Source organism: Schistocerca gregaria, chromosome 4 (genome assembly GCF_023897955.1).
Source record: "Schistocerca gregaria isolate iqSchGreg1 chromosome 4, iqSchGreg1.2, whole genome shotgun sequence".
In the NCBI taxonomy this organism is placed as follows: Eukaryota; Metazoa; Arthropoda; class Insecta; order Orthoptera; family Acrididae; genus Schistocerca; species Schistocerca gregaria.
The window spans coordinates 130,500,012-130,526,117 of NC_064923.1; the positions used below are offsets into that span (position 1 = coordinate 130,500,012).

The following is a 26,106-nucleotide window of genomic DNA, read 5'->3' on the forward strand; positions in this document are numbered from 1 at the left end:
GAATCATCCCGGCATTTGCCTGGAGCGATTTAGGAAAATCACGGAAAGCCTAAATCAGGATGGGCGGACGCGGGATTGAACCGTCGTCCTCCCGAATGCGAGTCCAGTGTCTAACCATTGCGCCACCTTGCTCGGTCACGCTCCATTCTCGAGTGGAACAGAGAAGGAGAACAATGATACTTGTACTAAGAGACCGTCCTCGGCACTTAGTAATTAAAGATCAGAAACGTAGGGAGTACGAGTGTACTGTTACGAGTTGCAAACTTCACAAGTCAAGGCGCCGCTGTTACAGCAATGCTAACGGGCTTCCTTCCTTCATTCATTCCCGTAGTTTCGCGAGTATGAGGAGTCTCAGAACTGTAGCGGTACTGTCGCTTTATACTCGTCGAGTCTTTCTCATTTACTGAGGCAACCAGGAGTGTAAGGCTAGTCAGGACTTACTATTACTACGGAAGGTGAGTACATGATCATGCTGCTGTACAATAGCACTGACAAGGCAAAATGACCGATTATCGGAATGTGTAAGACGAAAATTAACTGCTGAAGAGTACACAATTGCAAATGTATGCCTTTAGAGGAGGAGTCATACCTGGAATATAGTCCACACTTCAAACGAAAAACATACAATTTTCGTCCAGTAGAAAAAAAGGTTGTATTCTTGTTCATTCCAACTCCACCACCAGAAAATATGCACTGATCAGCCAGAACATTATGACCAGCGACCTACTATGGATATAAACCCGTCCACGCGATAGCAGTGTCACTTGACGAGAAATGACTGCTAGTCAGACACACGCATGGTGGATCTTGTATCAGTGAGAGTGCTATCCTTGTATGGAATGGGGAAGGCACGCAATCTATCTGAGTTTGACCACGGACAGATTGTGATGGCCAGGAGGCTCAGCACGAACATTTCGGAAACTGCTGACTTTTCGGTGTTCGAGGAGTGTCATCATGGTGAGTGTCTTCAACACGCTGTGAAACCAAAATGAAAACACGATAAGTCGTTGTGGGGTTGGACGGCCACACCACATTATAGACGTCGGACGTCGTCGGCTGGGCAGACTGGTATAACAGGAAAGCGGGCGAACTGTGGTGTATCTAATACGCTGTGGTGTACCGTAGGTCTCTAGAAGAGCGTAGGGTTCCAAAGGATTGGAAAAGAGCACAGGTCATCCCCGTTTTCAAGAAGGAACGTCGAACAGATGTGCAGAACTATAGACCTATATCTCTAACGTCGATCAGTTGTCGAATTTTGGAACACGTATTATGTTCGAGTATAATGACTTTTCTGGAGACTAGAAATCTACTCTGTAGGAATCAGCATGGGTTCCGAAAAACACGATCGTGTGAAACCCAGCTCGCGCTATTCGTCCACGAGACTCAGGGGGCCATAGACACAGGTACCCAGGTAGATGCTGTGTATCTTGACTTCCGCAAGGCGTTTGATACAGTTCCCCACAATCGTTTAATGAACAAAGTAAGAGCATGTGGACTATCAGACCAATTGTGTGATTGGATTGAAGAGTTCCTTGATAACAGAACGCAGCATGACATTCTCAATGGAGAGAAGTCTTCCGAAGTAAGAGTGATTTCAGGTCTGCCGCAGGGGAGTGTCGTAGGACCGTTGCTATTCACAATATACATCAATGACCTTGTGGATGACATCGGAAGTTCACTGATGCTTTTTATGGATGATGCTGTGGTATATCGAGAGGTTGTAACAATGGAAACTTGTACTGAAATGCAGGAGGATCTGCAGCGAATTGACGCATGGTGCAGGGAATGACAATTGAATCTCAATGTAGACAAGTGTAATGTGTTGCGAATACATAGAAAGAAAGATCCCTTCTCTTTTTAGCTACAAAATAGCAGGTCAGCAACTGCAAGCAGTTAATTCCATAAATTATCTGGAAGTACGCCTTAGGAGTGATTTAAAATGGAATGACCATATAAAATTAATCGTTGGTAAAGCAGATGCCAGACTGAGGTTCATTGGAAGAGTCCTAAGGAAACGCAGTCTGAAAACAAAGGAAGTAGGTTACAGTACGCTTGTTCGCCCATTGCTTGAATACTTTTTAGTAGTGTGGGATCCGTACCAGATAGGGTTGATAGAAGAGATAGAGAAGATCCAACGGAGAGCAGCGCGCTTCGTTACAGGATCATTTAGTAATCGCGAAAGCGTTACGGAGATGATAGATAAACTCCAGTGGAAGACTCTGCAGGAGAGACGCTCAGTAGCTCGGTACGGGCTTTTGTTGAAGTTTCGAGAACACTGTCAGGTGGCTTGCGGAGTATGGATGTAGATGTAGATGTAGAACATCCGATTTTAATGTTTGGCAGAGTACAAGTGGGTCTGAACACACTGTGCACCGTACACGCCTAACGATGGCCTCTGCAGCCGACGACCCATGCATACCCCGACATCGGCAACTACGACTGAAATGGGCACGTGACCATCGGAACTGGACGTAGGCGCAGTGACAGAGCGTTACAGGGTCTGATGAATCCAGATATTTTCTTCAACATGCCGATGTGAGGGCGCGAATTCGTCGTCTTCCGGGGAATAGCTCCTTGTCAACTGTACTGAGGAACGAGACAAGCTGGCGTCGTCTCCATTATGCACGGGGGAACATTCACGTGGGAATTCAGGAGTTCGGTGGAGCTCTTGCAAGGCGCTATAGCGTCCAAGGAATATCAAAGCGGTTCAAATGTCTCTAAGCACTATGGGACTTAACATCTGAGGTCATCAGTCTCTTAGACTTAGAACTGCCGGTACTTAAACCTAACTAACCTAAGGACATCACACACACCCATGCCCGAGGAAGGATTCGAACCTGCGGCCGTAGCAGCAGCACGGTTCCGGACTGAAGCGTCTAGAACCGGTCGGTCACAGCGGCCGGCTGAAGGAGTATCGTACATCGGTTGCAGACCACGTACACCACTTCGTGACGATCATGTTTCCCGAAGACAGTGACAGTTTTCAACAAGATAATGCGTCATGTCACAAGGCTAGGAGCGTGCTGAGTGGTTCGAGGAACACACTTCGCCAGATCTGGACCCGTTCGAACACATCTGGGATGTGACTGAACGTGGCGTCAGGAGCTCATCGTCCCCCTTCTCGGAATTTACGGGAATTGGGTGACCTGTAGACGCAGATCTGACGGCAACTCCCTCCAGTGACCCACCAAAGCCTCATTGCTTCCATGTCACGACACGTCGCCGCTTTTATCCGAGCCAAACGTGGAGATACTGTCTATTACGTAGGTGGTCAAAATGTTCTGTCTCATCAAGGTGTGTGCTACGTCAAACGAATATCGGCCACATAGCAACGTCATTGTTGGTCATAACAACTTGCGTTTAGCGGCTAACAGTGGGTTGTGTAGGTTATCATTCATTTCTATAATTTGTTTTAATAATTAACCAAAATTGAGAGACTGTACTTCATCCTAGTGTCACGTTATCTGGTCCTGTCGTTACAGACTCGTTAAGGCCTCGTATGGTGTATATGTCAACGTAATTATTAGACGTTATCTGAATAGGTATTAAATATTAAAAATTTACAGCAGACTAAGAAAAAGTTTTATGCATGTAAATGTATGTATAAACAAAAGAATAGTCACTGCTGATCGATTAGTCGTTATATTGGTATATAACTTGCTTCTATCATTTAGGGAGGTTGGACATTTTGTGACATTTCAACTTGCTCTTGAGGATGGCTACAAAGCCGAAATCATGATTGTGTGAAATAAATGAATAGTAATTTACAGTTTAATAGCGGAAATTCCTATCAGAACGGTTGCGTATGTGGTGGGAATTACGTGAGTCCGCTCTCCTTTCTGAGCGAGTCGATTCCACTTGTACCCGATAACAACAGTCTCAGGTGCCGAGTGGACTGCGGCCGAGATTCACGCTTCGAGTCTCTGGGCACACGGAGACGGTTAGTTCTGACGTCACATGAGTCGCTGGCGAATTTAAAGACAGTATACGGATCTCATTTGTGATCCTTTGCTGTAATATGGCTTGCGGAGTATAAATGTATATCTCTGACCAGCTGGACGCGTTGTGTTGCTGCACATAGTCAAATACATTCATATATTTGCAAGTCGTATGTTGCGTGACACCTGTTCAAGAAATAAATGTATGTAGAAACAAAATAATATTCACTGCTGACCGATGAGTCATTGTATTGGTATGTTAGGTTCTGTCATTTAGGGAGGTCGGACATGCTATTTCAAAAGCCGGCAATGTTGTTAAGTATTTTATTACACGATATTACCCTCTATCACAGTCCGTCCACTTTTTGGTTCTATTTGTGTCGTTTGCATCACACCATAGCATTTTTAACGTTGTAAGACAAAGGCAAGATTTCACTGCAACACATGTGACCATTAGAGGATTTAATATATGTAAGTTTTCCCGTATATCCATTTTGTTTTAATTTTTAATATGTCAATCAAATAACAAACGGTTGTTTTATATTTGTATTTTCACGATGTTTCCATCTAATGTGGCCGAGCGAACAAAATCTGATTTTGTCCGTTATAAATGTTTTTGAAAAGAAAATTGTGATTGGTAGTAGAAAAATTATTTACAAACAAACTTGCAAAATAAAATATTTTAATAAAACATGTGACAATCAGTGCGAAAGGTTACTGTTAAGTTAGAAAAAAGCACAGAATTGGTGGCGGAAAACGAGTTCGCCGAGTGGTTAGATTGTTTGCTGTGGATTTAACAGAGTACCAGTAAATTGTGATACTGCTGACAGAAATCTGAAGAAAAGTATTTTCAAAGTGAAAAATTAGAACCAGATCGGTGGTGGTATTATTGTGGAAAGACAGTCACTTCACTACGCCTCTCGAAAAGAGATTCTTGTACACGCCCCTATGAAGAAGCCAAAAAAGGAAAAAAAAAGCTACTAGGTCTACAACTTTGCTTCCGCCGTTTTTTCTCGAAGTTCGGGGCTCTATTGTGAAAAATTATGATTCATAGTATTGCCCATAGCTGGCCACTACCTTCTCCAGTCTTTCGGATAGCATACAAATCCCGTGGCAGAAGAACTGGGCGTCTTTTCTGGGAATCCATGAATTGATTCAATTTTGCACTTGTTCATATGATTGGAAGTGCTGGTCAACCAGACTGTATGACACTGATCGAAAAAGGTGGTAGACAGAGAGAGCAACGTATGGAGAATACGGCGGGACGGATAGGACTTCTCGCTTCAACGTTTCCATGTACATTTTGACGGGTTTTGTGACATGGGGCCGAGCACTGACCTGCCGCAAAATTACCTTTACATGTCTATCGCTGCATTGTGGCCGTTTGTGTTTCAGTGCTGGGCTCGAACGCATCAATTGCTTTCGATAATGATCTCCTGTGACTGTCTTCGTCTGTTTCAGTAGCTACTAAAACGATCTGTCTTCCCCGCCATGCCGGTATTCGACATCAAAACCACCGTTCTTAAGGCGTTGAAAACATTCTCTGCACGTTCTTCCGCTAATAGTTCCCTCACCATTGGTCTTACGCAGCCACAGCCACAGCCGCAGATTTCTTCATGTTAAAGCAGAAAATTAAAACTTCCCGTTAGTGGCGAGAAATCGGTGCGTAAGTTGACGTATTTAATCGAGGATAACCTTATGGTGCAATCACAAATCGACTAATATTTTTATGGCATTATGTTTACAGATGCCTAAGCTTATTGTATTACACCTCTGACCAACCACCTGAACCTCACTTTCCGCTACTGCCGTCGATTGCAAAACTGCGGAAACAAAGTTGTAGACCTAATAACTTCTCACAAGAAGCTTCCCGTGAATGGTATGTGTAAATGTTTCATTAGAGAGCAGTTTCTGTTACACTACAGAGAAGATGAGGGGACTCCAACTCTGAAAATTTAACAGTTTTTTTAGCACACGATTAGATTTCAAGGTTAGGAATAATACAATCAGAAAAATTATTCTCTCTATCTGATTCCGTTGTAAAAAAAAAAAAAAAAAGCTATGTTTAGCGAGTAATTGCGTCTCAAAGATAAAATATAACAGGACAAAAACAACTAACCAACGAAGGTGAAAGAACTGGTGTTTTGGTTACACGAGACATAAATTCATACGCTCCACATCGTAAATAAATGCTGGAAAAAAGAGAGTGTACAAAGAGCATTGTGCAGCAAAACTGAAAATCAGTTGTCTCTCACTACGCCGGTTAGTGCTAGGACTTACACTGTAACTCCTGCTTATCTCGTCTTTCATTTGTGGCAGTGCATGTGAATGTGAATAATACCGAAATGCGCCGTGGTTCGAAGTCATCTTTAAACTGCACGTCCTCCTGTAACTATATGGGTAAGGCAGCTCAAAGGACGGGGAAAGGTAAAGGAGTTAACTTCGAACAGGACCATGCCTAGTAAAGTACCAAATTGTTATTCGATCACAGCTTTACGTTGTCTTAATACACAGTATTAAACAGTGCGACTATAGTGTCTGGCCTGTTGCGCACTGTATCATTTGATCGCCAAAGATGGTAGCGAGGAGAATCAGTACATTAGCAGATATAGATTCAAAGACGAGATGCTAAGAAAATTTGGGCGTTCTATAGTGTGCTTGAGGATACGAACTACACTGATACAAAGACGAAAGCTGTCATACTTAATTTGTTTATCGTAAGTAGAAACAAAAATTTCAAATCGCATTTCATTACGTTTACAAGGAAGGCACCGACCATTTAAAGAGGAAATTAGTTCTCTTGCAAATCAGTCTTAATGTCTGTATTCATCTATAAAAGTTGTAAATTCCTATAGATCAGTATTATTTCTTATTATTTGCGCATGGAAAACATTGTTTCAAGACATCACGGCGGCACTATCGACTTATCGAAAAATATCTACAGGTGTTACAAAAAGGTACGGCCAAACTTTCAGGAAACATTCCACACACACAAAGAAAGAAAATATGTTATGTGGACATGTGTCCGGAAACACTTACTCTCCATGTTAGAGCTCATTTTATTACTTCTCTTCAAATCACATTAATCATGGAATGGAAACACACAGCAACAGAACGTGACTTCAAACACTTTGTTACAGGAAATGTTCAGAATGTCCTCCGTTAGCGAGGATACATGCATCCACCCTCCGTCGCATGGAATCCCTAATGCGCTGATGCAGCCCTGGAGAATGACGTATTGTATCACAGCCGTCCACAATACGAGCACGAAGAGTCTCTACATTTGGTAACGGGTTTGCGTAGACAAGAGCTTTCAAATGCCCCCATAAATGAAAGTCAAGAGGGTTGAGGTCAGGAGAGCGTGGAGGCCATGGAATTGGTCCGCCTCTACCAATCCACCGGTCACCGAATCTATTGTTGAGGAGGGTACGAACACTTCGACTGAAATGTGCAGGAGCTCCATCGTGCATGAACCACATGTTCAGTCGTACTTGTAAAGACACTTGTTCTAGCAGCACAGGTAGAGTATCCCGTATGAAATCATGGCGGTGAATCGAGGAAGTACAATACATACTGACGAAACTAAAATGAGCTCTAACATGGAAATTAAGCGTTTCCGGACACATGTCCACATAACATCTTTTCTTTATTTGTGTGTGAGGAATGTTTCCTGAAAGTTCGGCCGTACCTTTTTGTAACACCCTGTATACTGGCGAATGCAGAGGTCAGTTGGCACGGAAAATGTGTAGGATGATGTATAATTTGTAGTACTCCGATTTTCCTGAAGTTACAAGATTTGTGAAATTCATGCTTTTCCAAAGCAAATTTCATTATATAAAACTATATAAATAGTTTGGACGACTGGTTTGCAAAATCACATTGCTCTGAATGTAAACCCAGTGTTTAAGATGTCCATGTGCATTAAATATACACGCCTTTGAGAAGTTACGTTGTGTGTCCGCAGAGAGGTGGAATAAATTTTGTTGCCATGGTTTGGCGGAACTCAGATGTTTATTGATAGCTTACCTTATATGACTGCTGTCGCTGCTCCGTGTTGTTGGTGCATTTCTCCGTTTTCTTAAGATACTGCTGACTGGGGACTGAGTCATCCACGTTCCTCGCCATTCACCTGTCCAAGACTGGTGCTAAGCAACGGCGTGAGCCGCTGCACGGACCACTTTATTGTTGAGATGTGCGTCACGTCGTCCTAAGAGAATATGCGGGAAATAATGTCAGAATTAAGAAAACTATCCGTGCGATAATATCGGGTGCATAATTATTCTGGTATGACGGGTCCAGTCCTTCCGAGGACGATTGCCACTGTAAAGAAGGAAAAATAGGAAAAAAGAGCAAAAATTAAAGCGAAAAGTGCGAGTAATTTGTAAAATCGATCAGTCAAGAAATGTAAAAAAAATGAAACATTTTTTGAAAATGGTTCTGACCTAAAAGCGTGTGAATCATTTACTTCCCTGATCCAGTTAAAAGATCAATTTGCATTTGGATTCCAACATCACTTAACTGAATATAAGGAACGAAAGGGACCAGGTGTTAGCAAGGGTATACAGTGGATCCGTCAATAATTATGTGCAAGAAATAAGTCACAGTTTTAAATACAGTCATTGAAGAGCTGTAGAGGGTAAGTGGCTAGTCAAAAAACAGTTCTGGATTTGGGAACAGCTGAGAAAACCTACAAATAATTTGATCTCTGCATGCTACGGTGGTACGATTTTAAAATTTGTTCTGTGAGCTCTTCCACAGTAATTCTAAAGACACCATATTCAAAGAGTTGCGCTGGCAGATAAGAAAGTAGCACTTTAAGATAGATTCACTGACGTTGTTTTGTCTCCGGCAAACATAATTGGTAAGAGTAAGAAAGGTAACGAACGAAATGTAGTAACAGATCTTAAAAACATAATCTTACCCTTTTGAGATTCAGTATAAGGCACTTGAAAGAATTAGTATACTAACTAAGATCTTGAAGTCTGAGACACTGAACGTTGGAGCTGCATTTGTGTTCTTAGGATGGCCGCTGTGAAGGGGGAAAAAAAGTGGGAAGATTGGGCATAACGTTTCGTCGATGACGATCTTATCAGAGACAGACCGCAAACATGGGTAGGGGAAGAATATCGGCATTTGTCTCATGAGGTTTCGAGATGAGGGTGGGGGTGGAAATCGTGGGAGACTTCAATCTCGATGAACAGACTTCTTCCAGCATGCGTGTACAGTATCTTCCCACTGCGACATTTCCGCTAGCAGGGTTTCAGAAGCAGGATCAAGTGCAGTCTACTTGACGAAATTTTCAACATCTGTGAAACATGGGAAAACTGACTGTACATTGCCTAAAAAAATAAATTAATTCAGTAATGAAGCAATTCGACGAGCTGTGCCTGGGAAGAGGCTGACAGAGCCCATAACTAGACTTACAGTAACACTTTTTCTATCCAGTAATTAACAACATTTGTTCGCAACTAAAGACTTGCTTTTAAGGAACGATGTATATTACAGATCAGTGGTTACCAACCTTCCCGACATCATTACCTCTGAGTGCAATAAGATATTAGCTAGTAACCCCGTCCGTCTTCCTCCAAACAACGTCAACGTTTGCATCTTACTAAATACTTTTATTTTTTGAAATGATGAAAGACAAATGAGATTCAGTTCTTATAGGTGTTTAATTAAACCACAAACTAATGACTGAATGAGACGTTTTTACTGTTTATTTTTAAAGCCTTCCTTTTTTAGAACCATGAAGCAATTCTCAGTCCATCGCTTTTTTTTTCAAGTCGGAGTTAGTCTCAGGAACTACCGTAAAGATTTTAACACGGCCTCGGAATCCTCGAGACCGATATCTTGTCAGTATTTATATCAATATCAGGCAAAAATGCTGGAATTCTCCGTTTGCGGGATGGATGAACTATCTATATGCATAAGTAAATTTGTACAGAAAGCTCAGTGCGCGACTCCTACTCACACTTCGTCGGGACTGGAAAACTTTAAAAAACTTTATTTTTAAAACCTTCCTTTTTTAGAGCCATGTATATGAAAAGCGTGTCCAAACTGAAGAAGATCACATGGCTAGAATTATAGCTGCCTGCGGCATTGTTCAGACGACACCGAGGACATTAGAACGCGTGCAACAGAACTTTGTACTACGATACAAAAGTGCCTGCACAGACGCTGGCAGATGCAATTTTGTTGTAAATGCAGCAGCTTCTGAAACTTGTGCAGGATGGAATTCGGTATTACTGTAGCGTAGATTTATGATTTTCGGCGCCGTTAGAAGCCCGTCAATGGGGCAAATTACCGAGGGTATTGGACTCCTCGGGAGCTCTGTATGTCATGATCAGCGTTATGAAGTTGGCGCCGTTAACTTGAGCGCTGCCCGAGGATAAGGCGAAACTTGAGTAGATTTTCGTTTATACCTTGCGACTCGATCGTTTCCGGACTGTAGTCTGTTACCGAAAACTGATACATTTACTCTTCTTTATCACCCATGGAAGTTTGAAACGCGGCTATGGAATTATCCCCTGTATGTCTAGAGGCAGCGTAACTCGCGGCGCACAAATTATAGTTCCACGCTGGCGTTTATGCAGGAAAAAAAGCGGGATTACCGCGTACTGGAGCAGATTTTTGTAGGAATCTGGAGTTCCCTGTATATTTACGGGGGCTGGACAAAAATATTGAAACTCCAGGAGAAATGCGTGCTTGAACATAAATTTAGATGTTAGCCAAGCCTGCACGGTACGATTTGGTATTTGGCCACCAACACCACATGTGAGATGTCCTCAATGCTTTGCAAGTTTAAGTCGTCGTCAGAGCTGTGAGTGCATAAAGTCGAGCTAAGTGAATCCGACCGTGGGCAAATTGTTGGTTCTCGTATCGCTTCCATAACCAAGGGAGGCGATGTGTTGGGTGTTTCAAGAGGCGCAGTATCGAATATTTATATCGCATATAGGTGGGGAAAAAATCATCTTCTATGTCACAACGCAGACGAAAGTGTGTGCTGAGTGGTCGTGATACGCGTTCATTCAAGATGGTTGTGATGCAAAGTAAGAGTACGTACGAAAGCTGCAAAAATCGCTACGGAATCGACTGTCACACTCGCGAATATTGGCACCAACACATTGCGAAGGGAGCTCGATAAGCAGTGAATTACAGGGTCAGCCGGAATTCCAGAACCATCCATCAGTGATGCAAATGCCCATAGCAGGATTAGATGGCGCCGATGCCATAAAACCTGGACTGTGGAGTAATCGAAGAAAGTCATTTGGTCTGATAAGGCTTCTACACACTTCCATCTTTTGGCTGAGTTTGCGTCCCAAGAGTGAAACATGTTGGGTGTTCGGTGACGATTTGGGCATCCATATTACGGTATGACTAGGATCCCATAGTTAGTCTTCAAGACCGTATCGTTGGCAAGGATTGTAGGCTCATTTTGACTGATCATGTCCATCCCACGACACAATTTTCGTTCTCCAATTATTATGATGCTGTGTTCCAAGACGGCAGGGACATAGCTCACATCGACCAGGACTCGTTTTGTGACTAAGAAGGTCGACTGTCGAATCTCCCTTGGCCGCTATGTACACCAGAGCTCAATATTATTGAGCCTTTGCGCTCTGCGTTAGATAGAAACATACGTAGTCACTATCCACCTCCATCATCGTCATCAGAACACGGCACTATTTTACGAATAGACTGTTATAACACTGCTTTGAAAACCGTAGAGGACCTGTATTTGTCTATTCTGACACGACTGGGTGCTATCTGGAATGCCAACGGGATTCCTGCACCATATAAGGCGTGATAATGTGTTGCGTTTTTAGTGTTAGCATATTTTTGTCCAATTCCCGTATATTACTGTTTTAAAGTTCGAAGTACCTGTGATTTCGTAAAATACGTTATAGTTAATATTGTGTATAGAATGTGTGCTGTGATACAAATCGAAAAAGTTGGCGAAATCGAGAGTATGCCTCTGATGCAGCAATCGATTTAACTTTCTGTTTCAATTCACACTTACTATATTGTTTCTGCGAGATAAATGGTTCTTGAAATCTTCCGTGCAGACTACCATTCATCGTCGAAAGAGCTTGAATACGTATGTGACGTATTGATACAGCTCGGATAAAGACATGCCTTTAGCAGACAGGGTGAGTAATCATTTCGTAATGCACTCTCTAATCATGTAATTTTCGTTTTCGTTTCGTCCTTTCTCTTTCTGTTGAGACACGCTCGCTTTCATGAAAGGCAGTAGAACAGCACTCGAATGTTTTCATAACTAAGGAGCAGCCAGAGTCGCCACATTTTGTCGTTATGAACGCACAGTTTTGTGTTCGAACTGACTATGCGTGTAGGTTTAGGGGTCCCTGAAGGAACCTGCTACACGCTTGACGTCGATAAAAGAAGTGCTGCGCGCTTCGCGGCGGATACCTTCTCATCATACATTGGCAGACTGTAAACTGTCAGTTACGTTAATATCCCTTCCTTGGTGAGAGTATTCCAGAGACTGGTGCTCACTTGTATGGGTGGTACACAGAAGGTCATTTTCAATCAATTATGACGTCGTGTCTCGATTGTAGGGCGCAGCTGTGGTTCTAGAACCGCAATTACGTTTTAAAAATGTAGCATGAATATATGACATGACTCGATCAGAGCTTCGAGTTCACTAGAATTACGTGGCTGCAAGCTGCAGCAATGCAAATACGACCTTCATAAACGACGTCCTTAAAAATAAGTAAAAACACCTTTGAAATTGTGTGCAAATAATGTAAAGCTTAAATATGCCAATCAAGTATATGTAAAATACAGAGCGGCCATGCGTACGAAATATTCAAATCCCTCCTCGTATATTTTGGGACATTTTTGGCTGACTCCGAAAATAACGCAAATGTTATTTAACTTGCAAACTGACAAGTCTACCGCATTTCGATGTGTTATAACAATCCTCCCCTCGGGTATTGTGATTTCTCAACATAGTTTTAATATAATTGTTTACTAAAATAGCTGACTGACTGTGAGTTGGCTGTAAAACATCGACCTATCCCTGCGCCATTGCAGCCGACCGTTGTGGCCGAGCGGTTCGAGGCGCTTCAGTCTGGAACCGCGCGACCGCTACGGTAGCAGCTTAGAATCCTGCCTAGGGCATGGATGTGTGTGATGTCCTTAGACTAGTTAGGTTTAAGTAGATCTAAGTTGTAGGGGACTGATGACCTCAGATGTTAAGTCCATAGTGCTCAGAGCCATTTTTTTTTAACCTGTGCCATTTCCTTGAACGCCAGGTTCCTTTCTCGGGCTTCTGAGTAGCCCACCCCTTTTTGAGTGACAAATGATCTGTCCCAGCTGAGTCCTGCCGACACATGGAAACTCCAGTGTGTCCATGATTAGAAAACACTGCCTGCTTGACAGAATTATAAAAAAAATTGAAGAAAAGGTCAAACGTTTTCTGAAACGATTTGTCTGAAAGCAAGAAATAAAACGGATTACAGAAACGTTTAATACGATCTTGAACATACTCGAAATCACGTACAACAAATTGGACTTCACAGCCTACATAGTCCATCAGACATATATCCTTTGGTGCTCTATAATCCTAAATTAAACATTGAACTTTAAATTCTCGATTGGCACCTTATTTGTGAGACATAATTTCGAGCACAATTCAAAAGCGCGTCAACTGTTTTTGCAATCTATTTGATTTCTTACTTTTAGACAACTCGTTTCACAAAACATATGACCTCTTTTTTAAGAAATTTTTTACCTCAGCTTTTTTTATTGCCACTTAAATATCACCGAGTGTAACTTTTTATGTCAAAAATAGCTGGGACTTGAAGAGATAAACTTTCTTGATACTTCTTTAAACGGCTAGCAGCATCTATTCGTGAAATACACTCTAAGAGAAAGAAAGGAGGCACATCGAAGCAGTTACGCAAATAGGTCACAAATTGATAATCATAAAGGTATCAACGGAAAACGCAAAACTGTAAATTCTGGCGGCTAATGGAAGAAAGTGTGACGCTGTAGTGCTGCATTTCACGGCGCTGCTAGCAAAGGTTGTTAACAGGAGACACGTCGATACTTTGTGAATTTCATTCCGCGTACTAAGTTGGTCAGTAAATACAGGCGCGTGAACAATATACGCAGATGTCAGCGTTTGGGACAGGACGTGTACCTGAGCACAAAGAAGCCTGTGGAGTAATCGGCGAATCGCTCGCCATTTGAATAGGAGCAATGGTACTCGACAATGTTGCAGGAATCGGTGAACCGTGGCCGAACACAGCTTCAAGTAAGGAAGCAGGCTGCCTAGGGAGACGCAGAACGAGAGGGCCGAGCAGTCGTCAGAAAGGCACTCAGAACCCCTTGATTCATCATTCTTATCGATCCGAAGTGCAACTGGTGCTTCATTGACCATAGGGACCATTTATACGCGGCTCACGGTATGGGGGCTGAGCTCACGCCATCCCTTGCGCCGACAACCATTGACCTCTGTACCCCAAAAATCGCGTTTATAGTGGTGTCTGGTACATTCGTCCCAGGATCTTGGAGTACCGTTGTCTTCAGTGATGAGTCCCGCGTCGAACTGAGTCCATATGACCAGCGAAGATGTGTCTCGAGACACCGCCGCAACGGTGAGACACCAACCTGACTGTGGCCGGCCACAAGGTCCGACAGCCGGGGGCGATAATCTGGTATGCCATTTCATTTCATAGCAGGACCTCTTTGGTTGGCATCCGCAGCACCCTTACAGCACAGCGGTACGTTAGCGATATTCTACGCCCTGTTTTGTTGCCCTTCGTGGTAAGACATCGGGAGTTACATTTCAGCAAGATAACGGAAGCCCACATACGATGAGAGTTTGTACTGCTTGTCTTCGTGCTTGCCAATCCTACCTTGGCCAGAAAGATCGCCGGATCTCTCACCAATTGAGAACGTTTGGAGCATGATGGGCAGGGTCTTCCATTAAGCTCGGAGTTTTGGCGATCTAACGCGCAAATTGGACAGAATTTGGCACAGTGTCTCTCATGAGGACATGCAACAACTCTGCCTATCACTTCACACTTCAAAGCCGAATAACTGCTTGCATAAGGGTCAGACCTGCACCAATGCGTTACTGACGTGTTCAATTTGTGAAACTATTTGTCTTGAATAAATCATTCAATTTTTCTGAAATTTTACTCATTTGTTTGTCTGTACATGCACATAACGCCTATCGATTTCCGTCCGATTCTGATTATTCCTTCGTGGTGAGTCGGCCTTTTTTATTTTCTTTTATTTTTGTCTTAGTGTGTTTTAATTTCACCTATGATCAACAATTAAGTTGTTCTTAATAAGTTTCCTTTAATTTACGTCTATGGTCACAAACTTTTTGTTAATAGATTACCGGTTTCGGTCTTTAATGACCATCATCAGATGTGTTTCATAAAAACAAAGTCCTAATGTACTGCAGCCATAGTGGCATCGTCTACTGTTAAATGCGGAGTACTACTGACAACATGACTCGTGCATGTGATGTTATTTATATGTATTTGACGATGCTGGTGCTGATTCCGCATTTAACATTTGACTATGCCACTATAGCATCAGTACATGTTTTTATGAAACAGATCTGATGATGGTCGTTAAAGACCGAAACCGGTAATCTGTTAACAAAACGTTTGTGACCAAAGACGTAAATTAAAGGAAACTTATTACATTTACGGATCACTGTCTTTTTCGTGACGATTTTGCAGCTTGTGAAAGTTGTTCTTAGTTGCCCCGATCTCTATCAAGCAATTAACTTTTTTTTTTTTTTTTTTTTTTTTTTTTTGCGAAACTAGATCTGAGGCTGGTCAATTTGTTGCCCCCATTTGTTCAGATCTTACTGTTGGTGTGGCTGTGAAAATTCGTGCAAAAACATATTGTGTAGTTTCTAGGGAGACTTGTTTTGGGTCCGCGTACCCATTTGACAAAAATCATGCCACATTTCTCTTTATTCTTTACGCAAAACTAGAAAAGACACTCGCGGTGTCACCAGAAATCTTGCGTCAGGTGAGAGCCGAGGGCTGGCGGGGTGAAACACAGGAAATAAGGGATGATTGTTCGTGATGAACCAGCAAGAGACTAGTTAGTAGGGTCAAGCAGAAGTCTTTGTAACACTCTCGTTTCGAAAATCTGAGGCAGAGCATCTGAAAGTCTGGATGGTAACAGAAGAATGACACTAATGAGCAAAATATGATAACTAAAACGGAATAATGCTGGAAGAAACTAGGGGAGTGTGATAAACACATTCTTGTAATAGACCAAGCAAGTCGCTCAGTGGAAACAGATACTTGGATTGATGAGACTATACATACAAACAGACGATCAGAACAAGATAGGCCCAAAGGAGAGGTTAACTAGACATTGGTAGAAACTTTGGAAGAACTCTCCACTTTTAAACTTCCGCTAAGGACGTTAATTAGGTACTATTGATGGAGATACTCTGAACAACTCAACTGAAATTCACATCACTCCGTCTTTCGGCTAATGGTACTGCAAAATGACTTTTCATTTATTTAGTTTGTGACATGTTTCATTCTCATAGAGCATCAGCTGACATCTGGGAGAAAAACAAGTTTCCACAGAACAAATTTATGAGCGAGGAATCAGCTATACAACTACATTGTCAGTTAAGTGAAGCAACTGGGAAACCGTGACCTGAGTTACGAAAAGCTTTTACCCAGTGAGTTTGTCTCTTTCCACAACTCGGACCGTGGTTTCCCAGTTGCTGTACTTAACTGACAACGTAGCTTTATAGCTGATTCCTGGCTCATAAATTTATACTGAGGAAACTTGTTTTCCTCCCAGAAGCCTGATGATGCTTCTGTGAGAGTGCAAAACTTTACAAATTAAATAAAAGAAAAACCGTTTTGTAACCAAGACTGTCTATTCTTTCTTGAACAACCAAAGTTGCTACTGTACTGAGGCTACACTCTCACTGAAGATAACTACTGCTGCCTCATGGAAACAGCGTCAGAGGAAGTGAACGAATTCACCGTCCATTTTCTCACTGAATGCCTCGATGCCACGGGTAATTGATGTTCCTCCTCAATGCTATACTGAGAATTTCAAGTAACATAGAAAATTTAATTCAATATTAATTCGTTTAAAAAATTTATTTCCTTATAATGCTACTAAATTGCGTGTACCTTGAAATATTAGATACTAGCAGACCTGCTAACTGTAACAAAAATGTGAACATTTGTTTATTTGGCAGTCCCAAATATGCACAGTCAAGGTAACAGTAATAATTGGTTATGATGTATGGTGTATTCGAATTCCTTGCTACTGCCACGACTAATTATATTTTACTGTATATTCGATAGCTGCTGCTACACTCAAACATGCATTTTAATAATTAAGTTAACTTGTAATGCGGTTCAACGTGTCACACTGTTGTCGTGAGAGTACGTTACAATATCTTCTTCGAGAGGGAACAAATTATAACTGACATTCCACAGGGCTCAACGACGGGACTTTTCCTATTCTTGATGCATATAAAGTAACTTGCAATGGGGATCAACATCTAAAATTACCGTGACAGTTGCTTAAAATATCATCCGAGATGAAGCAAATTATAATTGATATTGCACAGGGCTCAACAACGGAATTTCTCCTATTCTTGCCGCGTATAAATGACATTCCACCTCACACTGACAAAGCAGAATGACTGATCTGTGATAATTATGATGCAGTGAACAACATAAAGCCCAATAGAGGTGTAACAGTGGGAGGACCAACAAATGAAATTTCCAGAAAAATCTTCGATCGTTTCTCAATGAATGACCTATCACCTAACTTTAAAAACGCACAATTCATTCATTGCTATGCAAGGCAGTAAATAGCACAGTCAGTAACAAGAGAACGTATGGAAACTGAAATAAGTAAAACTGTTTCTTGAAAATTTGAGATATGCATACTGACCAGAAGTTGAACTAGAAATCACATATTATATATTTATTAATTTCAAACAACTGGGTCCAACATTTCTCTTCGTTTAATTGCTGATTTTGTGAATGTGGGGCTGCCCAACGAACACTCCCTCGTTTCATAGGTGCCCTGACGTCATCGTTGGCATGGCTGTCCGTTGACGGGAATGCCATCTTCCGTGCGGAACACTATCATACGGACATCTGGTTTACAGTTTGTGTGATTATATCTTGAATTAGTCACAGTACGTGGAAAAAACGATTTACTTTTGGGCAGCAGTGTATGAAACACAGAACAACCAAATAAATAAGTACCTAACCTCTTGGAACCAACTAAAATATAATTCGTTCTTTCGGACATTCTAACATTTTGTAATTTGAACATTAGAGCGCTCGTTCATTCGAACAATCGAAAATATGTTCGTGTTTTCGAACATTCATTTGTTCTAACGTTTCTTAATTCGCTTTAACAATTTTTAACGTTTGCTCGTTTGAACATTTACTCATTTAATTGTCAATCAAATCTCCATTTGCTCGAGCTTTCAGGCGTTTATTCATTAGAAGATTCGAGTCTCAATGGTGACAACGTTCCTTTACTCGTATATTCTAATGATTGCTCATTCAAATTTTCCGTCATTAGATCGACATTCACATGTCCCTTCGTTCAAACATTATAATTATAGTTTGTTATTTTGAGCATTCTGTCAACTATTCCTAATGTTCCATCGTCCATTCGCTCTATCGACGTTCGAACTTTTGTTTCTTTGAACATCTGAATGATGGTTTGTCCCAATCTTCGAGTGTTCGCTCGTTCGAAAATTGGAATAGTCTTCGTTCGTTCAAAAATTTGAACTTTCTACCATTCCAAAATTCCTTCGTTTTTCCCAAAATTCAATGGAATTAACATCTGAATGTTGTCTTGATCTGATATTTAAACATTTGCTAATTTCAGGTTCTAACTTTCCTATGTCCGTTCGAACGCTTATTGCTTCCTTCGGACGTTCGTCATTTCTTTCAAAGTTTTTTCTTTCGTTTTCACGGTCTAAATTTCTTTTATTAGATCGTACATTCGTATTTTTAAATGTCCTTTCAATATTAAACATTAAATTCGTAGGTCGCTGTTTCAGCCTATAAAATATAAACTAAGACAAAAAAAAGGCCCACTACGGAGGAGTTATCTGAATGGAACGGAAATCAGTAGATATGAAATACAGGGTGGCACAGACAAAAGTAGTTTGTGTAACTTAAAGGAAATGTGGTGAAATTACAGAAACGATGTGCTTAAATAGACTTACCGTTTACTGAAAACGAAAAATACAATGAAAAATACATTTATAGAATATGTTGAAAGAACCCCCCCCCCCCACCACCACCACCACCACCACCACGCAACATCAATATCAATACACAGCTGCGCACGTCTAAGCATATTCAGATATATCCGGCGTAAAGTTCGGATAAAGATGGCGGCAACTTCACAGTTGTTATTGTCTTTCAGTTCCTGTCTTGTGCGTGGATTTGTAATGTGTGTGGATCTGTTTCATAGGCTTTGCTCTTAGAATGTCCCCACAGGAAAAAAATCACATTTTGTTACATCCGGCGAACGAGGTGGCTATAAATGTTTGCTTGCAGTTCGTTCCTCAGTGAAGATATGATGGACTCAGTCCGGGAATACCTTAGATGTTGCTGGAAGAAGCAGTGTTGTCTTTCATATTCAGTGTGTTGGGCACACAATTTATCAAAAATTTCCAAGTATGCAACGATGTGGGTAGCGTCAAAAAATATCGGTAGAATGACGCGCGTTCCTGTTACAGCGCACGAAACGCCGATTTTTTCATCATGGAGCGGCTGCTGACACACAATGTTAACACGAGTTCTCCGTCGCCCTGCCCATCGTGTTCTGTGAAATCACATGAGCGGAAAGATGAAACCATGCTTCATCACTCACGATGTGATAGAAACGGTCTAACAAACCTTCGTTGATATTATCCAGAAGCACCAATCAGTAATTTACACGTTTCTGACTGTCCTCCCCCCGTAATTGCTGCACAACCGTCACATGATATAGCTTCAAATTGAAACTTTTCAGTAACTGTTGGTAAGTCCTCCTACTTGCATGAGCCTGCTGGTCCAGTTTACGTGTAGACTTTTTGGGCTCTGAATGATTCTTCGGGGAATGTCTGCAATAACTTCTGATGTGCGAATCGAAGGAATTCTTTGTCATTTTACATTTTGCAAAGACCCGTAGGTGCACCAGTTTTTGTACAGACTCTGTATTGCTCTCTTTTCTGGCAGCCCTCTACCCAGATACTTGACCCGAAAATTTCACGAGTTTCCTTAATCGAACCTATTTTCACATATTCTTCCTCAGTTTCAACTCCTTCTTCTGTCGAGAAAGTTACTTTGTAGACCGCATAGAGAAACACCTAACTTCAAGATAAAATAAACAGAAGTGCTGACAGAAGAATCTCAACAATCGATTACTGCATAAAGCTGCTTATTGTTATAGCAGTTATTGTATTTCATAAGTCCAATAATTACATTCACGTTAAAAGGGGAGGCAGGCTACTTTTAACTGAACCACCCTACATATATACAGACAAATAAACGATAACTGTTTCAGACAGACTGAAAGTTTTATTCAAGAGCAAGAACTTCACAAACTGAGCAACTGCATAACACGGTGGTCGACGTCGGACCCTAATGTAAGCAGTTATTCGGCTTGGCATTGATTGATAGGGTTGTTGAATGTCCTCCTGAGGGATATCGTGCTAACTTCTGTCCAATTGGCGCGTTGGATCTTCAAAATCCCGGGCCCTGCCCATAATGCTCCAAACGTGCTCAACTGGGGAGAGATGCGCTGACCTCAATGGTCAAGGTAGGGCTCAACAAGCACTAAGACGAGCAGTAGAAACTCCTGACATGTCCGGACGATCATTATATTACTGAATGTAAGGGCAGAATGGTTTTCCATGAAGGGCTGATTAAATGGGGCCTACAATACGCTGTGCTGTAGGATGCCAAGGATGACAACCTGAGGGGCCCTGCTATGAAAAGAAAGGGCACCCCAAACCATCACTCCTGGCTGCCGGGCCGTAAGGTGGGCAACAATCTAGGTCGTCTCCAGACACGTCATCGGCCTGGTATCTCATTCACTGGGGTAGAATTGTCTTCAGTGATGAGTCCTGCTTCTAACTGAGCCATGATGACCAGCAAAGCCTACCTTGGTCAGCAAGGTCGCCGAATCTCTCCCCAATTGAGTACGTTTGCAGCATGATTAGCAAGACCTTGCAACCATTTCGGCATTTTGACGATCTAACGCCCCAGTTGGACTAAAGTTGACATAATATCCCTCAGGAGAACATCCACCAACTCATTTAGTGCCAAGCCGAATAACTGCTTGTATAAGCGTCAGAGGCCGACCAGGGCGTTATTGACTTCCTCAATTTGGGAAGCTCTTTCCCTTGACTAGATCATCCCAGTCTTTCTAAAATTGTAACTGTTTGCCAGTACATGTGCATTACATCTACCGATTTCCATCCCATTCGGATGATTCCTCGTGATGCGTGGTCTTACTTTTTTTTTATTTTTCCTTAGATTGTACTTAGTGAAATAACTTAAAGTGATGAAGCGGAGGCGAGTAACTATTCGCAGTGACCGTGGCACCTCCATCTGTTGCAGACGCAGTGCTGGGCGAGAAGAGCGGCGAACAGGGAGGCGAGCATCTGACGTTGCTGCCGCCGGCGGTGTCGCAGGCGGACGGGGCCGACGCCACGCAGGTAGGCAACACGCAGCGCGCTCCGCTTCTAGCGCGCCCCTCCATTACCTTTAGAAGTACTGTCCATACGCTGGAGCGCAAAACTTAATCACGAAGGCAATTTTCCTGTGATGCATCATTGCCAGTAACATAGCTTGAAGAAACTTGGATCGTACAGAGAAACAACTGCTACAGCAGATAGTACAGAAGGTAACTGAAAGAGATACAGACATTCGTATTGAGGCGGTCAGAAATGACATGTTTATTCAAAGACAGTAATTATATTAAAGTCACTGAGATTTAAATTGTTCCCCAGACATTGCAAAAGGCTAGACATGGTGCTTAATGGGAGATGGAAGTCAAGTTGGCTTCAAAAATACGATTTTTAGATTTTAGCATATTTGAAATGCCTGGCCTTTCTTGCATGAGACAGTTTTTGTTTTATGTAAATACGACATTTTTTTCGTGAGATATGATGGTTTTCCTGACGCTCTGTGCAATCTGTCATTTAAATGCCATGCCTTCCTTCTTGCGCCATGCAGAGATAATGCACAGAATTTAATTAAATGAAATGAATTTGAACCCATATTTAGAGGCCTTTGTAAAGATGCCTTGTTGAAGAAATGTCTTCAAGGGAAAACCCACAATTTAAATGGAAGTGTGAATTCTGTCATTTGGAACCGGTTACCGAAAACTGTAATTGTTCAGCTTACAACCTTCAAATTTGGTGTTTATGATGCTATTTTATGCTTCATTAATGGTGTAATTAGAAAACTGCAAGTTTTTGAATTATTGGGCATAAGATCTAGCGGAAATACTGCAAAATCCTTGGTGTAAACAGATAAAGAGAGAATCCGCAAAGCAGATTTTGCTAATTTAAAATGCACAAAAGAAGCCAGACAGAAAAGAATGGGGATCAAGAGAAGAAAAGAAGATCAGTATGATTCAGATGATGCTCAATATGGTGCAGGAAAATATTACTGGTAAGTAATTCTCATCAATAACTATACTAGAATTGCAATATTAAACTTGAAATGGATTTTTCTCAAAACTACATTTTTTTCCTTTCAGGTACCCGTATTTGATAAACTAATGGGGTTAGAAACACGAAATTTGGTCAATTTTTATGGCAGATGGTAACAAGTAATTGCAAGTAAATTGAGAACCACCAAACAATCAGCAACTGTTTTATAATAATTAATGTGCAAACAAGTTAAATTTTACTAGTGTAAGAATAATTTTTTTTCTTAAACACCATAAGAGGTGTTATATTCATTTTACTTGTAATTGAGGCATATATGTTGTATGTATGCAGTAAAAATTTCATTGTTTTATCACTTATAGTTCTTTTGAAAACTGTACCTATTCGAAGGGTAAAATAGGATTGGCAAGATAGGGATAAAAATTGCCTTCCGTCTCTCCTTATAGGGTGAGTGTGATCACCACCGACGACAATACACGGTATCCGCTGTTGCCCATAAGGTTGGTAAGGAGTTCTTGTGGTGGGGGATTTCATTTGTCCACCAGCACAGTTGACAACTCCTGGAAGGCTATTGGTGCATGTAGATGCGCTGCAATACTTATCAACGCTTCCATCTTGTGATCTACGGGATTTAAGTCGTGGTAACGAGCAGGATAGCCCATTCGCCGAAAAGCCTCTCGTTCCCAGAGTTCCTCCAATTGCCGCCCGTGTGCGAGTGTCAACGGAACGGAGAGTACTGGACTACCCCCATTCAGCAGCCATGTGTGAGATTGGCTATCTTACAGTCCTGTTAAATGTGGTTGCAGTGCCACCTGCTACATGACGTGGATCCCTTCTTGCCTGTTGCGCAGTTTAGCGGTCATCTGCTGTTGTAGTGTTCGACCACCTGCTGTCTTTTTGACAGCAGTGCCTGAGCTTCAGAACTTCGTTCGTACACGTGAAGCAATGCTATGAGCAGTACTAAACTCGTAGGCTACCCTCGTCACACTTCATTCTTCTTCCAGTTTCCCGATGATTCTTCACCGTGTGAAGTGTATAAACAGATTTTGTTGCTCGTTTCAGTATCATAGGGTCGTGAAACTACAGCAGTTACTTAAATACGTTGTTTCACTGACCAATACAGAAAACTAACTCATTTCGAGGTAAGGAAACGACTAACGGTTGCCAACAATGATATAAACGTTTATACATGCTTAATTGAAAGCAAATAAATTTACTTGTATAATAATCTTTGCTTCTATGAATGTTCTGGAAAACTACTGCATATTCACGTCTGGGACGTGTTTTATTAGATTCACCAGATCAATAACAACAAAATAATTGGAAATCGTGCTTTACTTTAACCTCGTACAGTATTGCGATGGCTTCATATTAACGAAGTTGCTAAATTTCAGGCAAAATCTTTTATTAGCGGTAACTCCGTAACTAAAAATTTGCGGACGTACGATTATATGAAATTTTTCTTTAATTTTACTTGTACAATAACAAATAAAATATTTACGTATCTTCGTGAATCACCCTGTATATACAGGGTGGTCCATTGATAGTGACCCGGCCAAATATCTCACGAAATAAGCATCGAACGAAAAAATTACAAAGAACGAAACTCGTCTAGCTTGAAGGGGGAAACCAGATGGCGCTATGATTGGCCTGCTAGATGCGCTGCCATAGGTCAAACGGATATCAACAGAGTTTTTTTTTTTAATAGGAACCCCCATTTTTACTACATATTCGTGTAGTACGTAAAGAAATATGAATGTTTTAGTTGCACCACTTTTTTCGCTTTGTGATAGATGGCGCTGTAATAGTCACAAACGTATAAGTACGTGGTATCACGTAACATTCCGCCTGTGCGGACGACGTCATCCAAGTGTCCGGACCGTTCGCCCGACAGTTACGTTATTTAAGGCCACAGAAGTCTTCAGCCACATGTGAAACGTCATCCACGACCTGCAACAAATGATGATGCCCAAGTAGGTGTTTTAGCTGCTGTCGCGGCTAATCCGCACATCAGTAGCAGACATATTGCGCGAGAATCGGGAGTCTCAAAAACGTCGGTGTTGAGAATGCTACATCAACATCGATTGCACCCGTACCATATTTCTATGCACCAGGAATTGCATGGCGACGACTTTGAACGTCGTGTACACTGGGTACAAGAGAAATTACGGGACGATGACAAATTTTTTGCACGCGTTCTATTTAGAGACGCAGCGTCATTCACCAACAGCGCTAACGTAAACCGGCACTATTGGGCATCGGAAAATTCACGATGGCTGCAACAAGTGGAACATCAGCGACGTTGGCGCGTTAATGTATGGTGCGGCATTATGGGAGGAAGGATAATTGCCCCCCTTTATCGATGGGAATACAGCAATGTATGCTGATTTCCTACGTAATGTTCTACCGATGGTACTACAAGATGTTTCACTGCATGACAGATGGCGATGTGCTTCTAACATACTGGATGTCCGGCACATGGCTCGCGTGCGGTTGAAGCGGTATTGAATAGCATATCTCATGACAGGTGGATTAGTCGTCGAAGCACCATACCATGGCCCGCACGCTCTCCGGATCTGACGTCCTCGGATTTCTTTCTGTGGGGAAAGTTGAAAGATATTTGCTACTATGATCCACCGACAACGCTTGACAACATGCGTCAGCACATTGTCAATGTATGTGCGAACATTACGGAACGCGAACTACTCGCTTTTGAGAGGAATGTCGTTACATGTATTGCCAAATGCATTGAGATTGACGGACATCATTTTGGGCATTTATTGCATTAATGTGGTATTTACAGGTAATCACGCTGTAACACCGTGCGTTCTCAGAAATGATAAGTTCACAACCGAAATAAAATGTTCAAATGCACCTACATTCTGTATTTTAATTTAAAAAACCTACCTGTTACCAACTGTTCGTCTAAAATTGTGAGCCATATGTTTGTGACTATTACAGCGCCATCTATCACAAAGCGAAAAAAGTGGTCCAACTAAAACATTCATATTTCTTTACGTACTGCACGAATATGTAATAAAAAATGGGGGTTCCTATTTTAAAAAAACGCAGTTGATATCCGTTTGACCTATGCCACTGTGCGGCTGATCCCGGCGGAGGTTCGAGTCCTCCCTCGGGCATGGGTGTGTGTGTTTGCCCTTAGGATAGTTTAGGTTAAGTAGTGTGTAAGCTTAGAGACTGATGACCTTAGCAGTTAAGTCCCATAAGATTTCACACACATCTGGACATCTGGACATCTGGACCTATGGCAACGCCATCTAGCGGGCCAACCATAGCGCCATCTGGTTTCCCCCTTCAAGCTAGACAAGTTTCGTTGTTTGAGGTTTTTGCGTTTGACGCTTATTTCGTGAGATATTTGGCCCGCTCACGATCAGTGGACCACACTGTATATAAAGAATTTGGGAGACAATCTGAGCAGTGGTCTACGGTTGCTTGCAGATAATGCCGGCGTTCATCGTCAAGTAA

General features: G+C 41.8%; 1 protein-coding gene across 1 annotated transcript in view; it reads left to right on the plus strand.

Moving 5' to 3' along the window:
- LOC126266649 (uncharacterized) overlaps nucleotides 1–26,106 on the plus strand; it is a 410,325-nt gene that overhangs the window by 344,534 nt on the left and 39,685 nt on the right. The window contains exon 2 of the mRNA XM_049971041.1: nucleotides 21,563–21,660. Within this exon, the coding sequence (XP_049826998.1) occupies nucleotides 21,563–21,660 (98 nt within the window). The remainder of the gene's footprint in view (nucleotides 1–21,562; nucleotides 21,661–26,106) is intronic.